At 61.2% G+C, this 19,616-nt stretch overlaps 1 protein-coding gene across 1 annotated transcript in view; it reads left to right on the top strand.

Moving 5' to 3' along the window:
• Window positions 1-3,759: 3,759 nt before the first annotated feature.
• Window positions 3,760-19,616, top strand: part of FAM20C (FAM20C golgi associated secretory pathway kinase) — a 34,527-nt gene continuing 18,670 nt past the window's right edge. Inside the window, exons 1-3 of the mRNA XM_019987205.2 lie at window positions 3,760-5,030; window positions 6,797-6,972; window positions 11,278-11,356. Of these exons, the coding sequence (XP_019842764.2) occupies window positions 4,417-5,030; window positions 6,797-6,972; window positions 11,278-11,356 (869 nt within the window). The 5' untranslated portion in view covers window positions 3,760-4,416. The remainder of the gene's footprint in view (window positions 5,031-6,796; window positions 6,973-11,277; window positions 11,357-19,616) is intronic.

The following is a 19,616-nucleotide window of genomic DNA, read 5'->3' as shown; positions in this document are numbered from 1 at the left end:
CCCCGCGCGTCTGTGTGCACATGTGCTTTACCGACTGCGCTACAGCCTTTGACCGTGTGGGTCACAAGAAGCTGCGGAACATTCTTAAAGAGAAGGGAATACCAGACCACCTGACTGCCTCCTGATAAATCTGTCTGCAGGCAAAGAAGCAACAGTTAGAACTGGACATGGAACAACAGACTGGTTCCAAATTGGGAAAGGAGTACGTCAAGGCTGTATATTGTCACCCTGCTTATTTAACTTCTATGCAGAGTACATCATGAGAAACACTGAGCTGGAGGAAGCACAAGCTGGAATCAAGATTGCTGGGAGAAATATCAATAACCTCAGATATGCAGATGACACCACCTTAATAGTAGAAAGCAAAGAGGAACTAAAGAGTCTCTTGAGGAAGGTGAAAAGGAAAGTGAAAAAGCTGGTTTAAAACTCAACATTCAAAAAACTAAGACCACTGGCATCTGGTCCCATCACTTCATGGCAAATAGATGGGGAAACAATGGAAACAGTGACAGACTTTATTTAATCACTGTGGATGGTGACTGCAGCCATGAAATTAAAAGATACTTGCTCCTTGGAGAAGGAAATGGCAACCCACTCCAGTGTTCTTGCCTGGAGAATCCCAGGGACGGGGAAGCCTGGTGGGCTGCCGTCTATGGGGTCGCACAGAGTCGGACATGACTGAAGCGACTTAGCAGCAGCAGCTCCTTGGAAGGAAAGCTATGAACAATCTAGACAGCATATTAAAAATCAGAGACATCATTTTACCAATAAAAGTCCATATAGTCAAAGTTATAGTTTTCCAATAGTCATGTGCAGATGTGAAAGTTGGACCATAAAGAAGGCTGAGCACTGAAGAACTGATGTTTTCAAATTGTGTTGTTGGAGAAGACTCTTGAGAGTCCCTTGGACTGCAAGGAGATCATACCAGTCAATCCTAAAGGAAATCAACCCTAAATATTCATTGGAAGGATTGATGCTGAAGCTGAAGCTCCAATACTTTGGCCACCTGATGAGAAGAGTCCACTCATTGAAAGACCCTGATGCTCAGCAAAGTTGAGGGCAAGAGAAGCGGGTGACAGAGGGTGAGATGGTTCGATGACATCACTAACTCAATGGATATGAGTTTGAACAAATTCAGGGAGACAGTGATGGACACGGAAGCCTGGTGTGCTGCGTCCGTGGGGTTGCAGAGTCAGACATGACTGAGTGACTGAATAGCACAGTGCATACCCGTCTGTGTGTCTGCGTATGTGTCATCTGTCTGTGCCTGTGCCTCTCTGTGTGTGGGTGTGTATGTGTGTGTCTGTGCATGTCTGTGCATGTATATGTTTCCTTTTTGTGATTTCCGAGGATGAGTCCATTAAACCAAACCAAATTACTTCTCAGAGCAAAATATGAAGGAACCAGGCAGAAAGATTTGGCCAGGAGTTTCCATTCTCTGACCTCCTGTGGTGGTGGTGGTGGTTTAGTCGCTAAGTCATGTCCAACTCTTGCAACCCCAAGGACTGTAGCCCACCATGCTCTTCTGTCCATGGGATTCTCCGGGCAAGAGTACTGGAGTGGGTGGCCAGGGATCGAAACCGGGTCTCCTGCATTGCAGGCGGACTCTTTACCAACTGAGCGACAAAGGAAGTCCCCTGACCTCCTGCGGTGAACACTCTGTTTTGAAAGGCTTCTGTCCTCTTTGCCTGTTGACACTGGACCCCAAGTTGGATAGTGGCTCGTGGTTCCTTCCTTGACACATGCCCTGCACCTGCCCAGGGCAAGGGTGTGAAGAAGGCGCTGATCTCAGTGGAGCATGTGTGTTTTGAGGGACAGAAACCATAAAAGAGAACCGAAGGTGGTTTGGTATCATGATGGCGTCAGTGGGAAAATAATTTGAGTGGCAGGTCGAGAAGAAGGTAGGTGGGGCTAGTGAGACAAGGCTTTTGCCAGATGCTAGTTGAAATAGAGCGAGAGCTGTGTGTGGGAGCCGTCGTATCTCCCAAGAGCATGGCGACTGCGCGGAGAGGTCACCGAAGTCACAGAGAGCCCCAGAGAGGCCCCCAGCCCTGACGTCCACGCTTTCTGGGGTCTGCCCACCCCATGGCCACTAAAGGACACTGAGTGTGCGAGGCCTGGGCCGTGGGGCTGGAGCCTACAGAACCCCAGGGCCAAGGGAGACACTCTGATGATCTCAGACCTAAGCGCCTTCCTGCCTGGTTCCCCTCCCCAGATGGGGGGCTGCTTCTCAACCTCCGACGCAGTTTGCGTCACCTCCTTGGTCTCTGAGTAACCCTGTGCAGAGCCTTATCTGCGCGCAAATGGCACTGTCAGTGCGAGAGGGGGGAAGGGATTCCACATCTGGGGGATGAATGCCCCCAAATCCCCATCTCCGGTCAAGCCCACCTCCGCCTTTTTTCCCCACCCACCCTCAGCCCTAGCCGCAACACATCACCCACACCAGCTCCAGGAGGGCTCAGCCTTCACCGGCTTCACATGGCCTCAGAAACATCTCTTTTACTGACTTGCTGGGCTGGGACTCCCTTTCTTCACCTCAAGTATCTAATGGGCACCTTCTGACTGTCAGGCACTGAGATTCAGTGCCGAGTCTCAGGGAAAGTGGACCCTGAATTCACACTCGAGGAAACATCGGTCCTGAGAGAGCAATACAGTGAGTTGGTGGGACAGTAGGGGTCCCACCCAGGGCCCCCACCAGAGACCGGCCTCCCCTCAGTCCTGCCAGAGAGGCCTCATCTATTTGCTCTGGAAACTTGCAGGGCCTAAGGACAGGGGGCAGGGAGACTGGTGGTGGGTGTGTTTGTGACGTCTCCCTTGGCAAAGTTCACCTCCCGTCCCAACTATGATTTCAGGCAGAAATGCACATTAATATTTCCTACTGGGGGTCCAGAAGCTGCGTGGGCCGAGGGGTACCGCCCCTCTAGCTGTAGGTGGCCGATTCTGCTAATGTGGGGAGGTCAATGCATACACACACACACACACACTCTGTCCACACAAACACACACTGTCCCGCCCAAAGCGAGGGAGGTTCGGCACACCCAGGCCCCTCTCTCCGTGCCAGGCGGATTCTAACCCGGGCGCCGGCGGGGCCAGAGTTAAGGAGCAGGCTGGTCCCCTGGAGGTGGAGTGGCCTGCGCGCAGTAGCCCCGAAGCTGCGCAGGCCTCCCCTCCGGGTTTGGGCCAAACACCCCGCCCCCCTCATCTTCTCCAGGGGCGGCGGCCACAACACCCCCGCCTCCCCGTCCGCCCGGCCAGGGGCGCGGGACCCGCCCGAGGCGGGGGCGTGGGGCACAAGGTCGCCGCCCGGGGGGAGCTCGTTCGGCGGCGCAGACGCCCAGCGGCCTCAGGGAGGGACTTGGCCCGGGTTTCGGCCCTCGGCTCTTCCGGGAGAGCCGGGAGGCTGAAGCGGGCCGAGGTCGGGGCGCAGGGCCCCTCTCGGCGGAGCCTGCTCAGCGCGGTCCCCGCGCCCTCCGCCTGGCTCTCCGCGCTCCCTCGGCACACCGCGGGGAGGAGGCGCCCTCTCCGTAGCGGGCCCAGCGCTGCAGAGCATCGCGGGGCGCGGCCGAGGGGAGGAGAAAGGAGACAGCGGAGTAGGCCCGGGCTCCCGGGACGCCGGCTCCGCCAATCTGCGGGCGCTGACGCGGGGGGCGGCTCCGCGGCGCTCGGATATCTGCCCGCCCGCCGGGGCGCCGGGCGCCGAGAGGTTGGGCCGCGAGGGCGCCGCGCTCGGGGACGGCCGCTGCACCTGCCCGGGACCACGCCGGCCGCTCCGCGCGCCCTGCCCCTGCCGGCCCTGCTCCCGCCCTCTCCTCAGTCCCAGCGGCCCCGCGCCCTGGTTCCCTACCAGGTCCCCACCTGCGGGCCGCGGCGCGCGCGCGCGCGAGAGAGCGCCGACCCCTGCCCAGGGAGCCACCCCTTCGCCTGGCCGGCCGGGCACCCAGCGCGGCCCACGAAGCCGTGGAGACTGTTCCGAGCCTCGGATCGGATTGCGCCGCACGGTTGCCGCCGCCACCTCCGGGCCGCCGCGCCTGGGCCGGGATGGGCCTAAGTATCCGGCCCCTGAGCGCCTGATGAGCGCGGCCGCGGCCCCGGAGACCCAAGCGGGCCGCTACGTGTGCGGGGCCTCACCAGGCTGTGCCCCTAGCTCCGCGGACCAGGACCGCTGGGCCGGGCCGGCCGAGGGCGCCGCCGCTCCGGAGAGGAGAGAGGGAACTGCCCGGACATGGCCGGGCGAGCGGGCGCTTTGGCGTCGGGCGCCCTCCGCATGGGACAGCCCCAGGGCTGGTAGCTGGCCGACGCCAGATGGACCTTGACCCGCGCGGCGGCACCGCGTTCGTGCCGAGTCAAGGCTAGAGGGGCACGGGCGGGCGGCGCTCCGGGGGCGCCCGGAGGTCCAGGCCGCGCTCGTCCGGGACCATGAAAATGATTCTGGTGCGCAGATTCCGCGTGCTCATCCTGATGGCCTTCCTGGCGGCTTGCGCGCTGCACCTCGTGCTGGATCTGCTGCCCAAGCTGGAGCGGAGCGCCGCGCGGCCCTCGGGGGAGCCCGGCTGCTCCTGCGCGCAGCCCGCGGCGGAGGCGGCGGCCCCCGGCTGGGCCCAGGCGCGCGGACACCCCGGAGGGGAGCTGGAGGCCGCAGCCTCCGCCGCCGGCGACGCGGGCTGGCCCAACAAGCACACGCTGCGCATCCTGCAGGACTTCAGCTCCGACCCTTCCTCCAATCTCACATCCCACTCGCTTGAGAAACTGCCCCCCGCAGCCGAAGCGGCCGAGGGCGCCCCGCCGGGGCAGGATCCTGGAGTCCGGCGCCCCCCAGATCCGGCTCACCGGCCGCTCCCCCGCGACCCCGGCCCGCGTGGACCTGTGCTGCCCCCTGGCCTGAGCGGGGACGGCTCCCTCCTAACCAGGCTGTTCCAGCACCCACTGTACCAGGTCCCCATTCCACCTCTAACGGAGGGCGATGTCCTCTTCAACGTGAACAGTGACATCAGGTTCAACCCCAAGGCAGCGACGGCGGAGAACCCAGACTGGTGAGTGGGGCGGTGGTCATTGAGGTGGGCGCTGGAAGGCTGGACTCCCGAGGCAGCCAGGAGCCATTTGAGAATAAAGACCCACCCAGGGCTGCTTCCCGGGAGGTGCCCTTGCACATCCGAGGTGCTGTGTACAGAGCGTCAGGGTCAGGGACTCCCTGGGGCGTGGACCCTGCAATAGGAGCCCCAGGAAGGGGAGTTTGGGGGCACGCAGTAGGCAGGCTCCAGGCACTGCCTTTGTCTCCAGAATGACCGCCTCCCTGAGGAGGACTGCTGGGCGGCTGGGAGCTCTTCCCTGTGGCCACTGGCCTGGAAGGCAGGCGGGGCAGGCGGGAGCCAGGAAGAGTCGGTTCTGCACTTCCCGGAAAGCAGTGCTGGCCTGCAGGGCCTGATCTCTGGCTCACAAAGGGACTCGGGCAGGGAGCGAAAGCGCTTCCTTGGGAAGCGACTGGCTGCCGGCTTCCGGGGACTTGGCAGCGCTGCTCTGGTGGACACGTCAGGAGGGTCTGAAGCAGCCTAAGGAGCTTTGTAAACCAGTCCCTGAGAACAAAATTAGTGAGGGCATGCTGACCCCCCTGAGGCATTACTGAGGGGTTCTCCTAGCCAGGGTGCCAACCTTGCCAGCTGCAGACAGCAGCGGCTCCCTAAAAGGCAAGTGGCGTCCCCCAGGGGCATCCCTTTAACCGCTTTAAACCCCTGCCCCCAAGGCCCTCGGCCACACAGACCAAAGTAAGCAGATGCTGCAGCCCAGGTGATGAAATATTAACCAGCAGCAAGGCCAACATAAATAACTACCTGCGAAAGGTTACCCAAGCAGCTGAGGGGAAAGGCCAGCTTTCCAAAACATCTCATAAAAGCCTTTCTCCTTTGCATTTGGATCAGGCCCAGGGTTTTCAGTCTAAACACACCAAGCTGTTTGGTAGCCTCTGAGCTTTGTCTGCTGGCCAGGTTCACCGAAATGCTCAGCAATTTGAGAGGCGGAGCCGTGAGCCAGGCCTGAGCCTCTTTGTAGGAGAGAGAGCGAGCCTGGAGCCAGCAGTCAGTGATGGGGCCCCTGGGCAGCTTCTTGTGACCGTCATGTCCGTCTTGGGGCAGCATTTGGCTGAAAAGGCCTCACTTGCAGGTGAATTAGCACTTCGACAAGTTCCGCTGTTCCCTCCGGCAGCAAACAGGCTCTGTCCTCCCTCCGACTGGCCCTTTGACTCCAGAGACAAGGACGGGCCACGTGGGCAGCAGGTCCTCGATTTGCGCCTGGGCTGGAGTGAGCACCACTTTCCTCTCTCCCCACCCAAGGCTGCTTCCTGAAAATCAAATTTAGCCTCTTGCATCATTGCTGCCCTGAAGCAGAAGACCCAGCGAAGGCTTCCGCCAGACTGGGCTCATCTGCTCCCAGGAAGGCAGCAGCCCCTCATACCCCAGGCTGGCAACGTGCTTGTCAGGCTGTTTCAGAGACCCCAGGACAGACCCGGCGGGGCCAGGCCCTGACAGTCTGGGTTTGGTCTCCTTTAGTTATAGCTGTCTGCGGCGTCTCTCGAGGGTAAGTGAGAATTACGGGCCCTCAGATATGTTATTAGTCGGTTGAACAACAGCCACAGAAAAAGTGCGGACGTCGCAGGGTCCTGTTTGAGCAGAGGCTCCTCTAAATAAACCCACATTTGTTTGGATCCACAGTGAAAACTTTGGCATCGGGGCCAACTCACCCGTCCGTCCTGAGGCCTTGCTGTTTGTCCTTTCCCTGCTGACCTGGGTCACCTTCATTTGTGCAGGCCACACGAAGGTCCTGAGGATGAATTCCTGCCCACCGGGGAGGCGGCCGTGGACTCCTATCCCAACTGGCTCAAGTTCCACATCGGCATCAACCGATATGAGCTGTACTCTAGACACAACCCAGCAGTGGGGGCCCTGCTCCAAGACCTGGGCACCCAGAAGATCACCAGTGTGGGTAGGTGCCCTTGTGCCCGGCCGGCTCCTTGCTGAAGTATCACCTCCTGGGCGAGTTATACCAGCAGCCTTCCTGGAGGAGGCACCCACAGGCCTTCAGTGCTCTCTGTAACTGAGGGGATGTGGGGGAGAGGGAAGGGCTGCTTTCTGCTCCAAAACAAGCGAGGCAGGACAGGATGCCGCCCAGCCCACCCTGTTGTCCCGCCGGGCAGGGGGGTGGGGGCCAACCCTGCAGGTGGGGAAGGGTCAGCCCTGGCAGCCGCAGGGAGACACCGCAGAGAGGCCAGAGGCTCCTGGAGCTCACATCTGCTCCTGGATTCGGGGTGGACGGGGAGTGACCGGGGCTCCACTCTGCCCGGGGCAGAGCGCCATGCACCGAGGTGACATCTCTGAGGACTTTGGGATCTGCAGAAGCAGAGGATTCAGGGCATCCAGTTACTGATTTCAAGAAAATGTGTCGGCGGTGGTCTCTAAGTGTGGAGGTTTGGTGCCATTGTTCTCGGGCCTGTAGGAGATTGTCTGTGAAGGTCCCCGGTTAGTCACCAGTGGCTCCCAGAGCAGAGGGGGCGGGCAGAGGCCCTGGGTGGGAGGAGAAGTCCTGGAAGGCCCAGAGGGTGGAGGAGGACTCGGGAGCATAGTGCTGGGAGCAGGGGGCTCCAGGCAACATCTTCCTGACGTCGGGACTGTCCTGTGTCTTAAAGGTTCTGCTAACCCGGGTTCTGTCTGTCTCTGGTGCCAGGGAGCTAGGTGTTGCCTGCGAGGCTGGCGGCTGGGGGTTCCCAAAGCTCCTCAGAGGCCGCGCTGGGTGTCTCAGCCCGGCGCTGAGTTATTTCTGGCACCCGCCCTCTTCCTAGCTGTTCACCCTGAGAACATGATGAACACCCTCCCGGCCGGGGCAAGGTGGTGGTCTCCCCTCCTCGACGCCACCCAGGAGGAATCTAAGCGCCTCCAGCCTACCTGTGTGCTGGAAGGCGGTCTGTGCGGCCGGCGGGGACTGCTGGGGAGAAGCTGCAGCTGCCGCATCCCCTGCCCTCCTGAGCAGACGAGGCTGTTAGAGAAACGCCCAGTGTGGTGACCGCTCATCGTCTGTTCAACAGGCTCTCTTGAGCACCTTCCGCGTCTCAGGGCCCTGTCTGGGCAGGCGGCTGGGGTAAGCCCAACCCCGGCAGGCTTCTGCAACATCCTGACTTGCTTGTTCCTGGGGGCCCAGAAGTGCACACAGGATGGGCAGAGAAAGTCCAGGGCGATAAGGGAGGAGGGGACCGCCAGCCCGCAGGACTGGGTCCTGGATGGGGCAAAGGCTTTCACAGTGGAAGCCAGCAGAGGACACAGGACTTTGGGGAGAAACTACACCAGCGTTTGAAAACTAGGGCTTAGGGGACCGAAGCATTCACGCTTGCAAGCCACTGCCCACCGTGGTCTCCCATCCGTCCAGTAGGCTTGGGCACATTGCGTCTTAGTCCGGGAAGCTGGCCTATGCGCCAGGCGTGTGCTGCACTGACTCGGGCTCTGAGCAGGGCCTTGGGCAGAGGCAGGGCTGGGAGGGCCCCACAGGCTGGCCAGGCTCCCCTCAGTCCTCAGGGCACGGCCGGCCGCATCGCTCTCACCAGACGTTGCTCTGCGCCCAGGGGCCTGGGAGCCCTGGAGGAAGAGGATGGGCCTCGTCCGTGCCCTGGGGACTGACCTTGGGCCACCCCGTCGGGTCTGCCCGTCCCAGGCTTGGTGCCCAGGCTGCCTGACATCCCAGTGGCCCACCCCCAAGCCCTAGCCTGCTCTGTGCCCAGCAGTGGGGCCTGGACTGAGGGCCTGCCCAGCTGTGTCCTGCGGGCTGTTGGAGCTGCCCTTGCTGCTGGACGACCCTGGCCAGCTGGCCCTAATCTGTGGGCCGGTCAGAACCCAGGCTGGCACTCACAGGCGCCCAGTGAGCATGGGAAGACTGGTGACGGTCCTGGGCGGCGTCCCCCGCAGTGAACAGCAGGCTCAGGGTGTCCCGGCTCCCCCAGTCATGGGCCGGAGTGGCTCTGGGCAGACAAATCCAGATCTGTGGGCCTCCTGGAGTCTCTGCGGATCACAGAGGTGGTCATAACCTCGACCCTGTAATCTCCAGCTTGCAAATCCAAAATCATAACCCATTTGACAGCAAAACCCGACCCAACATGAATGGACATGGAGGCAAAACCTAAAATGAGAGGCTGTTTCTGAATCTTCGTTTTTCTGTCTTGGAGTGAACGTTCTCATGTTCCTCTGCAGACACGGCAGTGTGTTTAAGTCCCGGGCTCTGCCCCTGCCCCGCCCCGCCCCGCCCCAGCTGCAGGCCCTCTGGGCTGGATGCCCTAGAGGGTGTGTGTCTGAGGCCTGCCTCGAGGGCTGCTGAGAGGTGGGAACAGAGGCTGGGGCACCTCTGCACAGGGTGGCAGTGCTGGGCAACCCGGAGCCTGGTGAAGGCCTCAGCTGGACGCTCAGCCCCACTCTGCATGGCCTTGGGCCTGGAGGCACTCCTGGGAACTCACACTCAGGAGGAGACCCTCTTCCTGGAGAAGCAGAGCATCTCACTGGGAGTGCGGCTGGTCTGGCCAGGCACAGGGCTCCCCTGGAGAATGGACGCTTTCCCTGGGGCGGGGGCGGTGGGGTTGGCTCTCCCATCTGGCTGGCTGTTTGGATTAAAAACCCCAGTGCTGAGACAGTGGCTTCTGCCTGGGCCCTTGGCCTCACAAAACCACAGGGTGGATTTAGAGACAGGGGTCCCTGGACAAGAGCTGTCTGCCGCTGGGGGCCCTGCCCTGGCACTACTCTGACCTGTGGGTGGGAGCAGCCCTCAGAGGCCCCTGGGAGCCTGGGGTGCAGCACTTTGGGGAGCCTGGAACCGCCCTTGGGGTCAGGGTTCAGCACCGCCGTCCTTTTGAGCTTAGAATGGAAGAAGAGCTAGAAATCCAGCCTGTCTCCCAAGTCCCATCCTGCAAATAAGCGAACAGGCCTCCGAGAGGGCGGGCTTGCCCTGGTCAGCTCATTCCCGCCCCCAGCTCCCGGCTCGGTCCCGCCCTGAGCGGTCTCTTCAGTCTTGGAACGTGAGAGAAGGTGTGGCAAAGAGAGTGGCTCCTTCCAGACCCCCAGAGACATTTCTTTACCGCTGGCTCCTGGCTTCGTGGTAATGGCCCTTGGCCGCCTTTAAAGAGTTCAGATATTGTCTGCCTCCGTGCAGCTTGAAGCCAGGCCTGTGGAGGTCTGGGCTTGCTGGTGACGGTGGTGACGATTAAATCGATATCGTGGACAATTACGCATACAGAGTAAATGACACAATTGACTACTCTGTGCTCTGAGTCATTTAAAAAGAAGTCACGTTGCAGGAGAGGATTCGGGCAGCCTCTGACCTGAAGCGCAGGCCCTGCTGTTGTTTGTCCAGGTCAGGACGGAGCTGTGGGTGGAGGTGAGCAGAGGAGATGGCTCCACTGGATGGACTCCCCGGACACTCACTGGCCTTCTCTGGCAGCTGCCCCAGGGGTCTGGGGGCCACGAGGCCACCCTGCCTAGTGAGCAGGCCCCTCAGGAGGGCAGCTCCTGTTCCAGGAAGGCCACAGTCCCAGGCCCACCCGGGGACACCACTGCTTCAGGCCCTAGTGCCCGGAGCTCTTCCGACTCAGCATCGGGGAATCAAGAGTACCCTGTAAGCCGGATGCCCAGCCTGGGGCCAGAAGGCCTCTGTCATCCCGGAGGAAGGACCCAGGCGCCTCAGGGCTCCAGGGGGAGGCGGCGAACAGCTGCATCCCTTCCCTGTTCTCTCCGCTGTCGGGCGAAGCGAAACACAGAGTCCCCATGGTGCTGACCCAGCGCCCGCTCCGTCCACGCTGAGCTGACGGTGGCCGCGGCCCTGGACTCCAGCGGACGGCGCTCTGAGTGGGTTCCCGAGCCCCGGGCGGGAGCTGCTTTCCACCGGGGGTGCTGTGGTTTCCCTTTCCTGGGAGTGGGTCTCAGCCCTGCCCCAGCCCCATGGGGGTGCTGGGCGAGGGTGCGGAGCCCCCTTCGAGAGAGGCGGCTGTGGGTGAGCGGGGAGCCAAGCGCCCCGCCCCCGTCTGCGGCCCTCCCATCCCTCCCATCCATCCACTGTCGCCCGTTTCCCAGGCCTGGCCACCCTCCTGCTACGGCTCCTCCAGCCCGGGCAGCCCTTCCTGACCCTGAACACACTGCCTGTCTCAGGCCTCCGTTCCTGACCCGCCGCGCCCGGGTCTCCGGCTCCCCTCTCCACCAGTGCGTCCGCGCTCACAGGCCTCTGTGGGCAGCAGGTGACCGGGCTCTTTCCCTCCCACTGCAGCCATGAAGTCCGGCGGCACACAGCTCAAGCTCATCATGACCTTCCAGAACTACGGGCAGGCGCTGTTCAAACCCATGAAGTAAGTGCCGGGGCAGGGGGCGAGGGTCGTGAGGTTGCGTCTCAGCCACTCAGCCCTGGTCTCCTCACCAGAAGGCAGCCAGGCTCTGTGTGCATGGGCTCAGCTGTGCCCGTGAAGCTTTATTTCTGAAGCTAGCACGTCAGCTGATTTGACCCCTGATCCCTATTCCAGATAAAATAGAAACTGTGCTCCCAAAATCAAAAGGAAGCACTCAGTGGCATCTGAAAATTGTGGGGACGGTGGAGAAGGGACGTTTGGAAGGCAGACAGCCCCGGAGACTCAGCACGTGCATCTGTGGCCTGTGGTGTCCACCCTGGCGGTCCCGGGGCTTGGGTGTCTCCCGTGGGCTGTTCGGTTAGTTTCACATGGGCCATTTCTGTCCTGACGAGAGGGTTCATCGTGTTTAAAGCACAGGTTGCACCCCCAGGGGCCCATGAGGCCACTCTGTCAGTGTGGAAAGGAGTCCACGTTTCCTGTGGACTCGGGGAGACCTCTGGCTGACCGCTGCTCTATGACTGTGACGACCACCTGAGCTCACATGCCCCGTGCTCAGGAAGGGTGAGGTGGGCTTCACATGGGCCCCTCGGGCCCTGGAGGAGACGGAACTCCCTGGCACCGTGGGCACCTGCGTGCCCTCTCAGGCTGCAGCTTGAGTAGAGGGGCCCCTTCAGGCCCTCGGCGATGTGCTGGGGAGGAGGATGCTCTGGGCAGGGGCAGGCTCCTACACTCACTGCTGGCCCAGTGACCAGTGGGCCTGGCGCTCCCTGGCAGTCACAGAAATCCAGGACAAGAACCAAAACCCACCACGTCCTTGTCACCCCCTCAGCCGCACTTTGGGGCACAGGCCTCTCGTCTCCAAGATGCATCAAACACAGTCCAGCAGATCAACCCCGGGTGTGCGCAGAGCCACGAGGTGGGGAGGGGGGCACGCCTGGCCCTGGAGGACAGGAGTCCAGTGGTGCGGGCAGGGCAGCCTCTGCAGGGGCCCCGGGGCTCGGGGCTTTGTGTTGCTGGGACTCTGGCGGCCCGCCAGGGCGGTGGCTCTGGGCTCCGCACCTTGGCTTGGGGTGGGGGTAGGGGCTCTCGGGGGACTGTCCCGGTCAGTCCTCACCTTGGGCGTCCAGCCGTGCCGTGCGTGCCAGTGCCCTGGGGCCACGCCTGTGTCGAGGGCTTGCACACTGTGGTTTGGTGCTCACGCACGTCTGTGGGTTAGAGGACGTCACTGTTATCATTCTTCTGCCGCATAAAGATGCGGGAACCAGGGCTTGGCAAGGCGGTGCAGACCCCCCAAGGCTGGCCCAGACTCTGGAGCCTCCCAAGGCCAGGGCACCCAGCCTTGAGCCCCTCTCGGCCTACCCAGCCTCCCCCTACCGCGAGGTGACCGTCACCTCCGTGGTCACAGGAGGCGTGAGTGGCAGCCTCTGTGCCCTGGCAGCCGGGGCAGCCAGGGTCCGGAGGCCGTGTGGAAAGGCTGCAGAGTTCACACCTGCCCTGAACTCTCTGCCCTCAGCCTGTGTGTCCTAGGAAGGACGTCAAAGTTCCTGTTGGAGGGCCGCGCACAGAGGGACAGCCTAGGGCGTGGCCCGTGTCCCATGGGCTGAGGCTGAGGCCGGGCTGAAGCGTGGAAACGGTGGGGAACCCCCCGGGGGCCGGGGAGGCTGAGGCCGGAGGACGGATGTGTGCACGGCCAGCCTCCCTGCACGCTGCACTCCCGGGCAGCTGGCCCTGGCCGCAGGGCAGGCTCTGCTAGGCTCACGCTGCTGACCTCATGCCCTGGCCAGCCCTCCTGCCACTCTGGCTGGCCTGGCCCAAGCCGACCCTGGCTCTGGGCTCTGACCCACCCCAAATCCGGCATCCACTGAGGTCTGGTCGCTGGCAGCCGCCACCCTCCCGATGACCCTGGGGCACACCGTTCCTGCCCCTGCGGCCGTGTTCTGAGCAGGAAAGCAGCTGTGGTTTCTGACCATAGCATTAAGAAAATAAATATGTGATTAATAATTCCCTTAAAAAAAAACCCAACTTTCTTCGGTGAGCTCGTAATAGCTCTGCAAGCTGAATGTTCTGAATTAATCAGGTGGTAGTTTTTCTCTGAGATCCTGAAGGACGTGTGCTGAGAGGACCCAGACAGGAGTGGTCCTGGGGCGGGAGGGGAGCCTGGCAGGGCTGCAGGCTGCGGTCCCCGTGGTGTGAGGGGGCCACTCATGGTCTAATGGGTATATTTTAATAGACGTTGAAAAATGGATAACTAGCACGTTGGCCTGTCAGTTGCTGGATAGTCTTGCTTTTAGTGTTAGAGTAAGATGTTTTAACACCTTTATCCACATACAATTCGCATAGAGCGCAATTCAGCCACTTGGAGTCTGTCACCCAGTAGCTCTCAGCACATTCACAGAACTGTGCGGCCGTCCCCACAGTGTTGAACTGCTCCGTTACTCCGGAAAGAAACCTTGTGAAGAGCTGCCCTTCCTCCAGGCCTGGACACCACTAGTCTGCTTCCCGTCTCCGTGGACTTGCCCGTCCTGGGATTTCACGTGGACAGCGTCAGTCACTGTTGGCCTCTGCATCTGCTTCTCTCGCAGAGCGCTGGGTGTTCAGGGTGCCCACAGCGTGGCGCGTACCTGAGCCTCCTTCCTTTCTGTGGCTGAACACTGGACAATGCTGCCTGGTGTGAGTGGGCCACGTTTTACTCGACTTAGTTGCTTTACTTTACTCTCGCCTGTCAACGGGTATTTGCCTCAGCTCCACTTCTCGAGTGCATGGGCGGCGTTGTGTGAGCATCTGTGTACAGGCCTCCACCTCTTTGGGTGAAGCTTGGGAGCGGCACTGCCGGGTCCAGAATAACGGTGCGGCTGCTGAGAAGCTGCAGCCGCCTCTCCCAGCGGCCGCCCTCCCCAGCGATCTCTGCAGGCTCCGCAGCCCTTGTCTTTATGGTCCTTGTTGATCCTCACCATCCTGGTGGGGGGTGGACGGTGTCTCTCTGCGGTTGTGACTCACAGTTCTCTCCGGACTGATGACTGCGAGCATCATCTCACGTCCTTGTTGGCCATTTGGATCTTCTTTGGAGAAGCGTCTGTTCAGGTCTTTGCCGCTTTCTGTTCAGTTGGTTGTCTTTCCGTTAGTAAGTTGCGAGAATTCTTATTTGGGTTCAAGGCCCTCATCACACACGGGAGTCTTCTGAGGCACAGGGTTCTCGTTTGGAGGACGTTGGATCCAACTATCGTGTTGCTGCCGCTCGTGCTCTGGTGTGGTATTTAAATTTTAATGTCAGAAGAAGTCCATGCTAGCTCGCAGCGGTGCTGGTGACGTGTGTGCCTAGATGGAAGCCCTGGTGTGTCCGCAGAGACAGGAGGCCTGGCAAGGCCATGCATGTGTGACCTCCAGTAAGTTCCTTCCCTCCCAGGGACTCAGTTTACCCAAATGTCAACGAGGGCATTGTAGGCAAAGGACTGAGGTCTAAACTCTACTGGACTGGCTTTAGGAGACAGGGCACCACGTTTATGAAAGGAAGCCGGGAGGGTTGGTGGTTTGGCGAAGCTGGGCGAGACTGCACAGATAAGCCAGAGTGTACATCAGATTTCACCATGCTTCTTAGTAAGGAAGCTTCCAGGCCTGCTCATGACACTGGCTGTGACCACCTCCTGGCATAAATGTATATTCAGCCACCGCACTCACACCGAGCCCAGCCCGGCCTCCTGCCAGGCTCAGGGGCAGGCTTGACTCAGGCCTGGTGCTCCTGCCTCTGAGGGCCTTGACCATGGGGTGCGGGGCCTGGTGCTCAGGCCTGGTCTGCAGGACGGATGGGGGAAGGAGGGCTGAACACGCGTGTGAACGTCAAGTGGGCATCACCCCAGGCCAGGAGTCCAGCCTGGAGGGGGTGACACATTCTAGGACTGGGTGGCCTCTGCAGGCTGGAGGAGCAGGGCCACTGTGTGGAGGACTACCATGTGGCTTTCTAAACTGAGATTAACTTAAACGAGATGAAGTTGCAGCCTAGTCTTTCGCCACACCTGGGCCATCAGGGGTTGCACGTGGCTGGTGGTGCCATGTTGGACATGCCCAGAGTCACAGAAAGTTCCCTGGGACAGAGCTTGTGGGGAGATGAGGCCAGGCAGCTGGAGAGAGGCAGGGGCCAGGCCCTGGCGGGCATCTGGACTGGATATGATCTCTTCCCGCGCTGTGCAGGGACAGAGCTGGGAGGGCGGGAGGGCTCCCCGGGAACAAGAGGTGAGGTGTGGGGTGAGGACGGGGACAAGCCTGGGTCCTAGAGACTCGTCGGGGCAGGGGGAGGCAGATGCCCTGGGCCCGGGGACAGACTTGCTGGGGCCGAGAGAGTGAAGGCTTCCGGCCTGGGGGACAGTGGCCAGGGGGCCCTGTCAGGGGTGTCCAGGCGGGCCAGGAGCATGGGGCAGGGCTGCATCGCAGAGGGCATCCTTTCTGTAAGACCTTGCAGCCCCCATGCCATCTGTGGGCTGCAGTCGCCTTCTGCTGCTTGAGGCTGGACAACAGGAAGCTTTGGGTCCCGGCCCTTCTGGGACTTATCTGTCTTCAGCCAGTGAGGCCGTGGGTTCGTACTGGTGGGGGTCTGGGAGCCACTGCAGCCCCCTCCCCAGGTCCGTCCTTCCTGACTGTCTGGGTGTCCTGAGGTTTTCAGTTTTGAGTTGTAGGCATTAGAAGGATGACAACGATTGAGTGAGCTGTTTAGGGTGCACAGCTGGACGCAGGCTGCAGACCCAGCTGCAGCTGTGCTTCTGCTCAGGTCGCTGGCCAGCAGAGACTCATCACTCCCCGCAGCCTGGCGAGGCTGCTTTGAAATCCCTGTCTCCACCAAAACAGCCGGGTGACCACCTGAGAGTTTGAAACCCAGAGCTACCACGCCCTCTGTGCTGCGTGTGGTTTGGGATCCAAAGCATGTTCAGATGCAGGGAGGGAAGGGAAGCACACGTCCCCCAGGTCGCTTTGAGGCAAGAATAACTCTAACAGCAAGGCGACACCCCCGGGACAGAGGGGCCTGCTGCTGGAACTCTGCAGACCCAGCCTTGCTCGCAAACCAGAAGAGAAAGAGAAAAGCCCCGTGGGCCAGGCTCAGGGAATCTGAAATGTGTCATTTCAAGTCTGGCTTAACGAGCACCTGTCATCCAGGGCTCGGGAGCTGGGGGGACAGTGGGAGGTGCCCCCAAGGAAGGCCCCAACCTGGCCTGGAGGCAGGTGGGGCTGAGGTCGTAGGTCCAGGAAAGGGCACCACGCCAGGCCTCATGGGCCAGACAGAGAGGCCACTGTTGCCTGTAGCCGTGGTTGTAGACAGGCAGGCTGAAACTCAGAGTGGCCGGGGACATGCCCGAGGGCACCAGCCAGCAGGAGGTGGAGCTGGAAAGACCACTGAGAGTGAGCGTCACTCAGTCGTGTCCAACTCTTTAGGGCCCCGTGGACTATACAGTCCATGGGATTTTCCAGGCCAGAATACTAGAGTGGGCGGCCATTCCCTTCTCCAGGGGATCTTCCCAACCCAGGGATCGAACCCAGGTCTCCTGCATTGCAGGTGGATTCTTTACCAGCTGAGCCACCAGGAAAGCCAGTGTGATGGAGTGGCCACTGCATGGTCCCTATTCAGATCTCAAAGCAGTGGCCACTGTGATCTTTGACGTCACTAACATGTAGGTTCCTTCCTGGCTCCTTAAGTGTAGTACAGTTCGATTGTAACCCCACCTGTCCACACCATGTGGGCATCAGGGCTGTTGTGGGGAGCCGTTACCGCTCGGGCCATGTGGGCATCGGGGCTGCCATGGGGAGCCGTTACCGCCCGGGCCATGTGGGCGTCGGGGCTACCATGGGGAGCCGTTACCGCCCGGGCCGCTCAAGGCATCGGGAAGCTTTTCTCGCTCCCAAGTCGGAGACCACGGTGCCGCCTCCCCAAAAGCTCCAGAGGGTCCCTCCTGCCTTTTCCCTCCTGAGTGTGGCGTCGAGTCTCGGCTCTGTGCCGTGGCCACGTCACCCGTGTTTCCACCTCCGTTCACGCGGCCTGTCCCGTGCATCCCAGTCCAGACCACCCTCTTCTTATGAGGACGTCGGGCACTGGATTCAGGACCAGCCCGATCCACGGGATCTTTTCCTAGTGAATCCCGTCTGCCACGTCCCTATTTCTGAGCAAGGCCACAGTTACAGGCTGGGTTAGGACTTGAGAAGACGGCGCAGCCCTCTCCCACACACAGGTGAGCCGAGCTCTGTGCTCACACCGCTGCCCGCATTGGTTTCCTCTGTATGTTGGACAGGGAGGGTGATTAGATCAAGGGCAAATGTCGTCAGTGCTCGTAAAACGCACCACAGCTTTAGCTTTACCAACGCTTTGAGTTCCCCACTGTCCCAACTTCTTAAAATATAGATTTGCATTGACTGGAGCGTTCATACAGAAATGCAGATGGTAAGCAGATCTTTGCAGCACAGGCAAGTAACCAGGTGCCCAGGTGCCCAGATCAGGAACAACGGGCAGCCCCCGGGCTCCCGTGACTCCTGCAGTTTCCGCCTCCCAGGGTGACCCCTGCCTTCCCGTTCCTGACACGGGAATCCTCACTGCCTTGCCCCCCTCCCTTGCTGCCGGTGGGTCTGTGAAATGCCTCCCCCAGTGCCCAGGCTGGATGCCAGTGCCCGTGATGGCGGTACACGCAGAGCCTGGACTGCTCACAGGCGGTGAACGACTTGCCCGCCTGGACCAGGCCAGGCCTAACCCATGTCTGGCCCGTGGAGCTCACTCCCTGCGTTTGCGGGCAGCAGCTCCCCTCTGTCCTGCCATGGGTGCCTTGGTCTGGAAGAAGCCCTATGGAGCCTGGCAGGGGAGGCATGTTGCTGCAGGCCCTGCAGGGACACACGCCCGCCGCTGCCCGCCGCGCGCGCTCCTTGTTCATGCTGCAGCTTGGTCTCTGTGAGGCTGCTGCGCTGGGCCAGGGTTTCCCGCTCCAGGGCCCATGCCCTCCCCGTCTCGAGCTCGTCAGGGTTCTACAGCCTCCGCTCCGGCCGGCAGAGGCAGGGACCCTGTCACTGACACGTCAGGTGGTTTTATTTTTATCACCAGCTCTCCTTCAAGGAGGAGGAAATTGAGGCTCCGAGGTCTAAATGTGAATCGGGAGTGGGCGGCGGGCCAGGCCTTGCTGGGGCCCGAGGGTCTGAGACGTCAGGTCCCTGCCTGTGGGGCACAGCCTGGCGGGGAGCCTGGACCCGGGGTCTCTGCTGGGGGTGGGGGGCGCCCATACCGCCCGCTCCTCAGGCGCCACGCATGAGGAGACTCTAGGTGTGCAGGCTCCTGTTACGAAGGAGAGGGTGTGTGCGCTCGAGAGCATGCGCGTGCGAGCCCCTCCCAGAGAATCCGGCCCTGAGCAGCTGTCAGGAGGCCCAAGGGGCACACACAGGCAGCCGCAGAAGCAGTGCAGGTGGGAGGCCGCCTCTCTTGGAGCTCAGCCTCCCCGCCCCCAGGCCGCGCTGTGCTCTGCCGGCCTGGCTGCCCTGCCTCAGCAGGCCGCTGGCACCCGGGTCCCCTTCCTGCATTTACCCCGGGGAGGCCCAGCCCCTGCCCTGGATGCCAGGCTGCCCGGAGCCCTGCGGTTTATCCGCAGCCTCAGTTGACCCCCATTGAGCCCTGGGTGCGGTGCTGTGGGGCTGCTATGTGACCTGTCCAGTGTCCCCGGGAAGCTGAGTCCAAGCGGAGGGCCCGCCTCGGGCCGCCCCACGGGTCCTAGTGGCTGGTCCAGCCCTTGTGCTGGGCGCTGCCATCCACGGGCTCGAGGGCCCGGGGCGACATCACTCCAGCTCCACTCACGCCTGCTGGCTCGCTGTGGGCCCAGACTGCGTAACTCAGGTGACAACAGGGGTCCACTGTCTTCTCCTGCTCCCACTGGGAATTTGGAGTGATTATTAAATCTGTAACCGTTGCAGGGAGGTTGGCAGGGAAGTAGCTACACAGAAAAAGCTTACCACAGCCTGCCGAGAGTGTGGTTCTGGCCCAGCCCCGCGTCGCCCCCGTCGAGCAGGTGGGGGCCGTGCTGTCTCCCAGGCCCCCAGCTCCTTCAGGACGCCCGCCCTCATGGGCCATGACACGTTTCCTTGGGAGCTTCTGGAAAAGATTATCCCCTTTGTTCAAATCAAAGCATCAAGTCATTCTTTCCGAAAACACCCTCCTGCACAGCAGGAGAGAGTCTCTTTGTGCTTCTCTCTGGTGTTCGGGTCTCGGCTCTGCTCCCTGGGGGTCGTCGCTGTGCTGTCGTGAAAGGGGCAG

Source organism: Bos indicus, chromosome 25, assembly GCF_029378745.1.
Source record: "Bos indicus isolate NIAB-ARS_2022 breed Sahiwal x Tharparkar chromosome 25, NIAB-ARS_B.indTharparkar_mat_pri_1.0, whole genome shotgun sequence".
NCBI classification, from domain to species: Eukaryota; Metazoa; Chordata; class Mammalia; order Artiodactyla; family Bovidae; genus Bos; species Bos indicus.
Note: the sequence above shows the minus strand (reverse complement) of the source record. Positions and strands in the feature narration are given on the sequence as shown.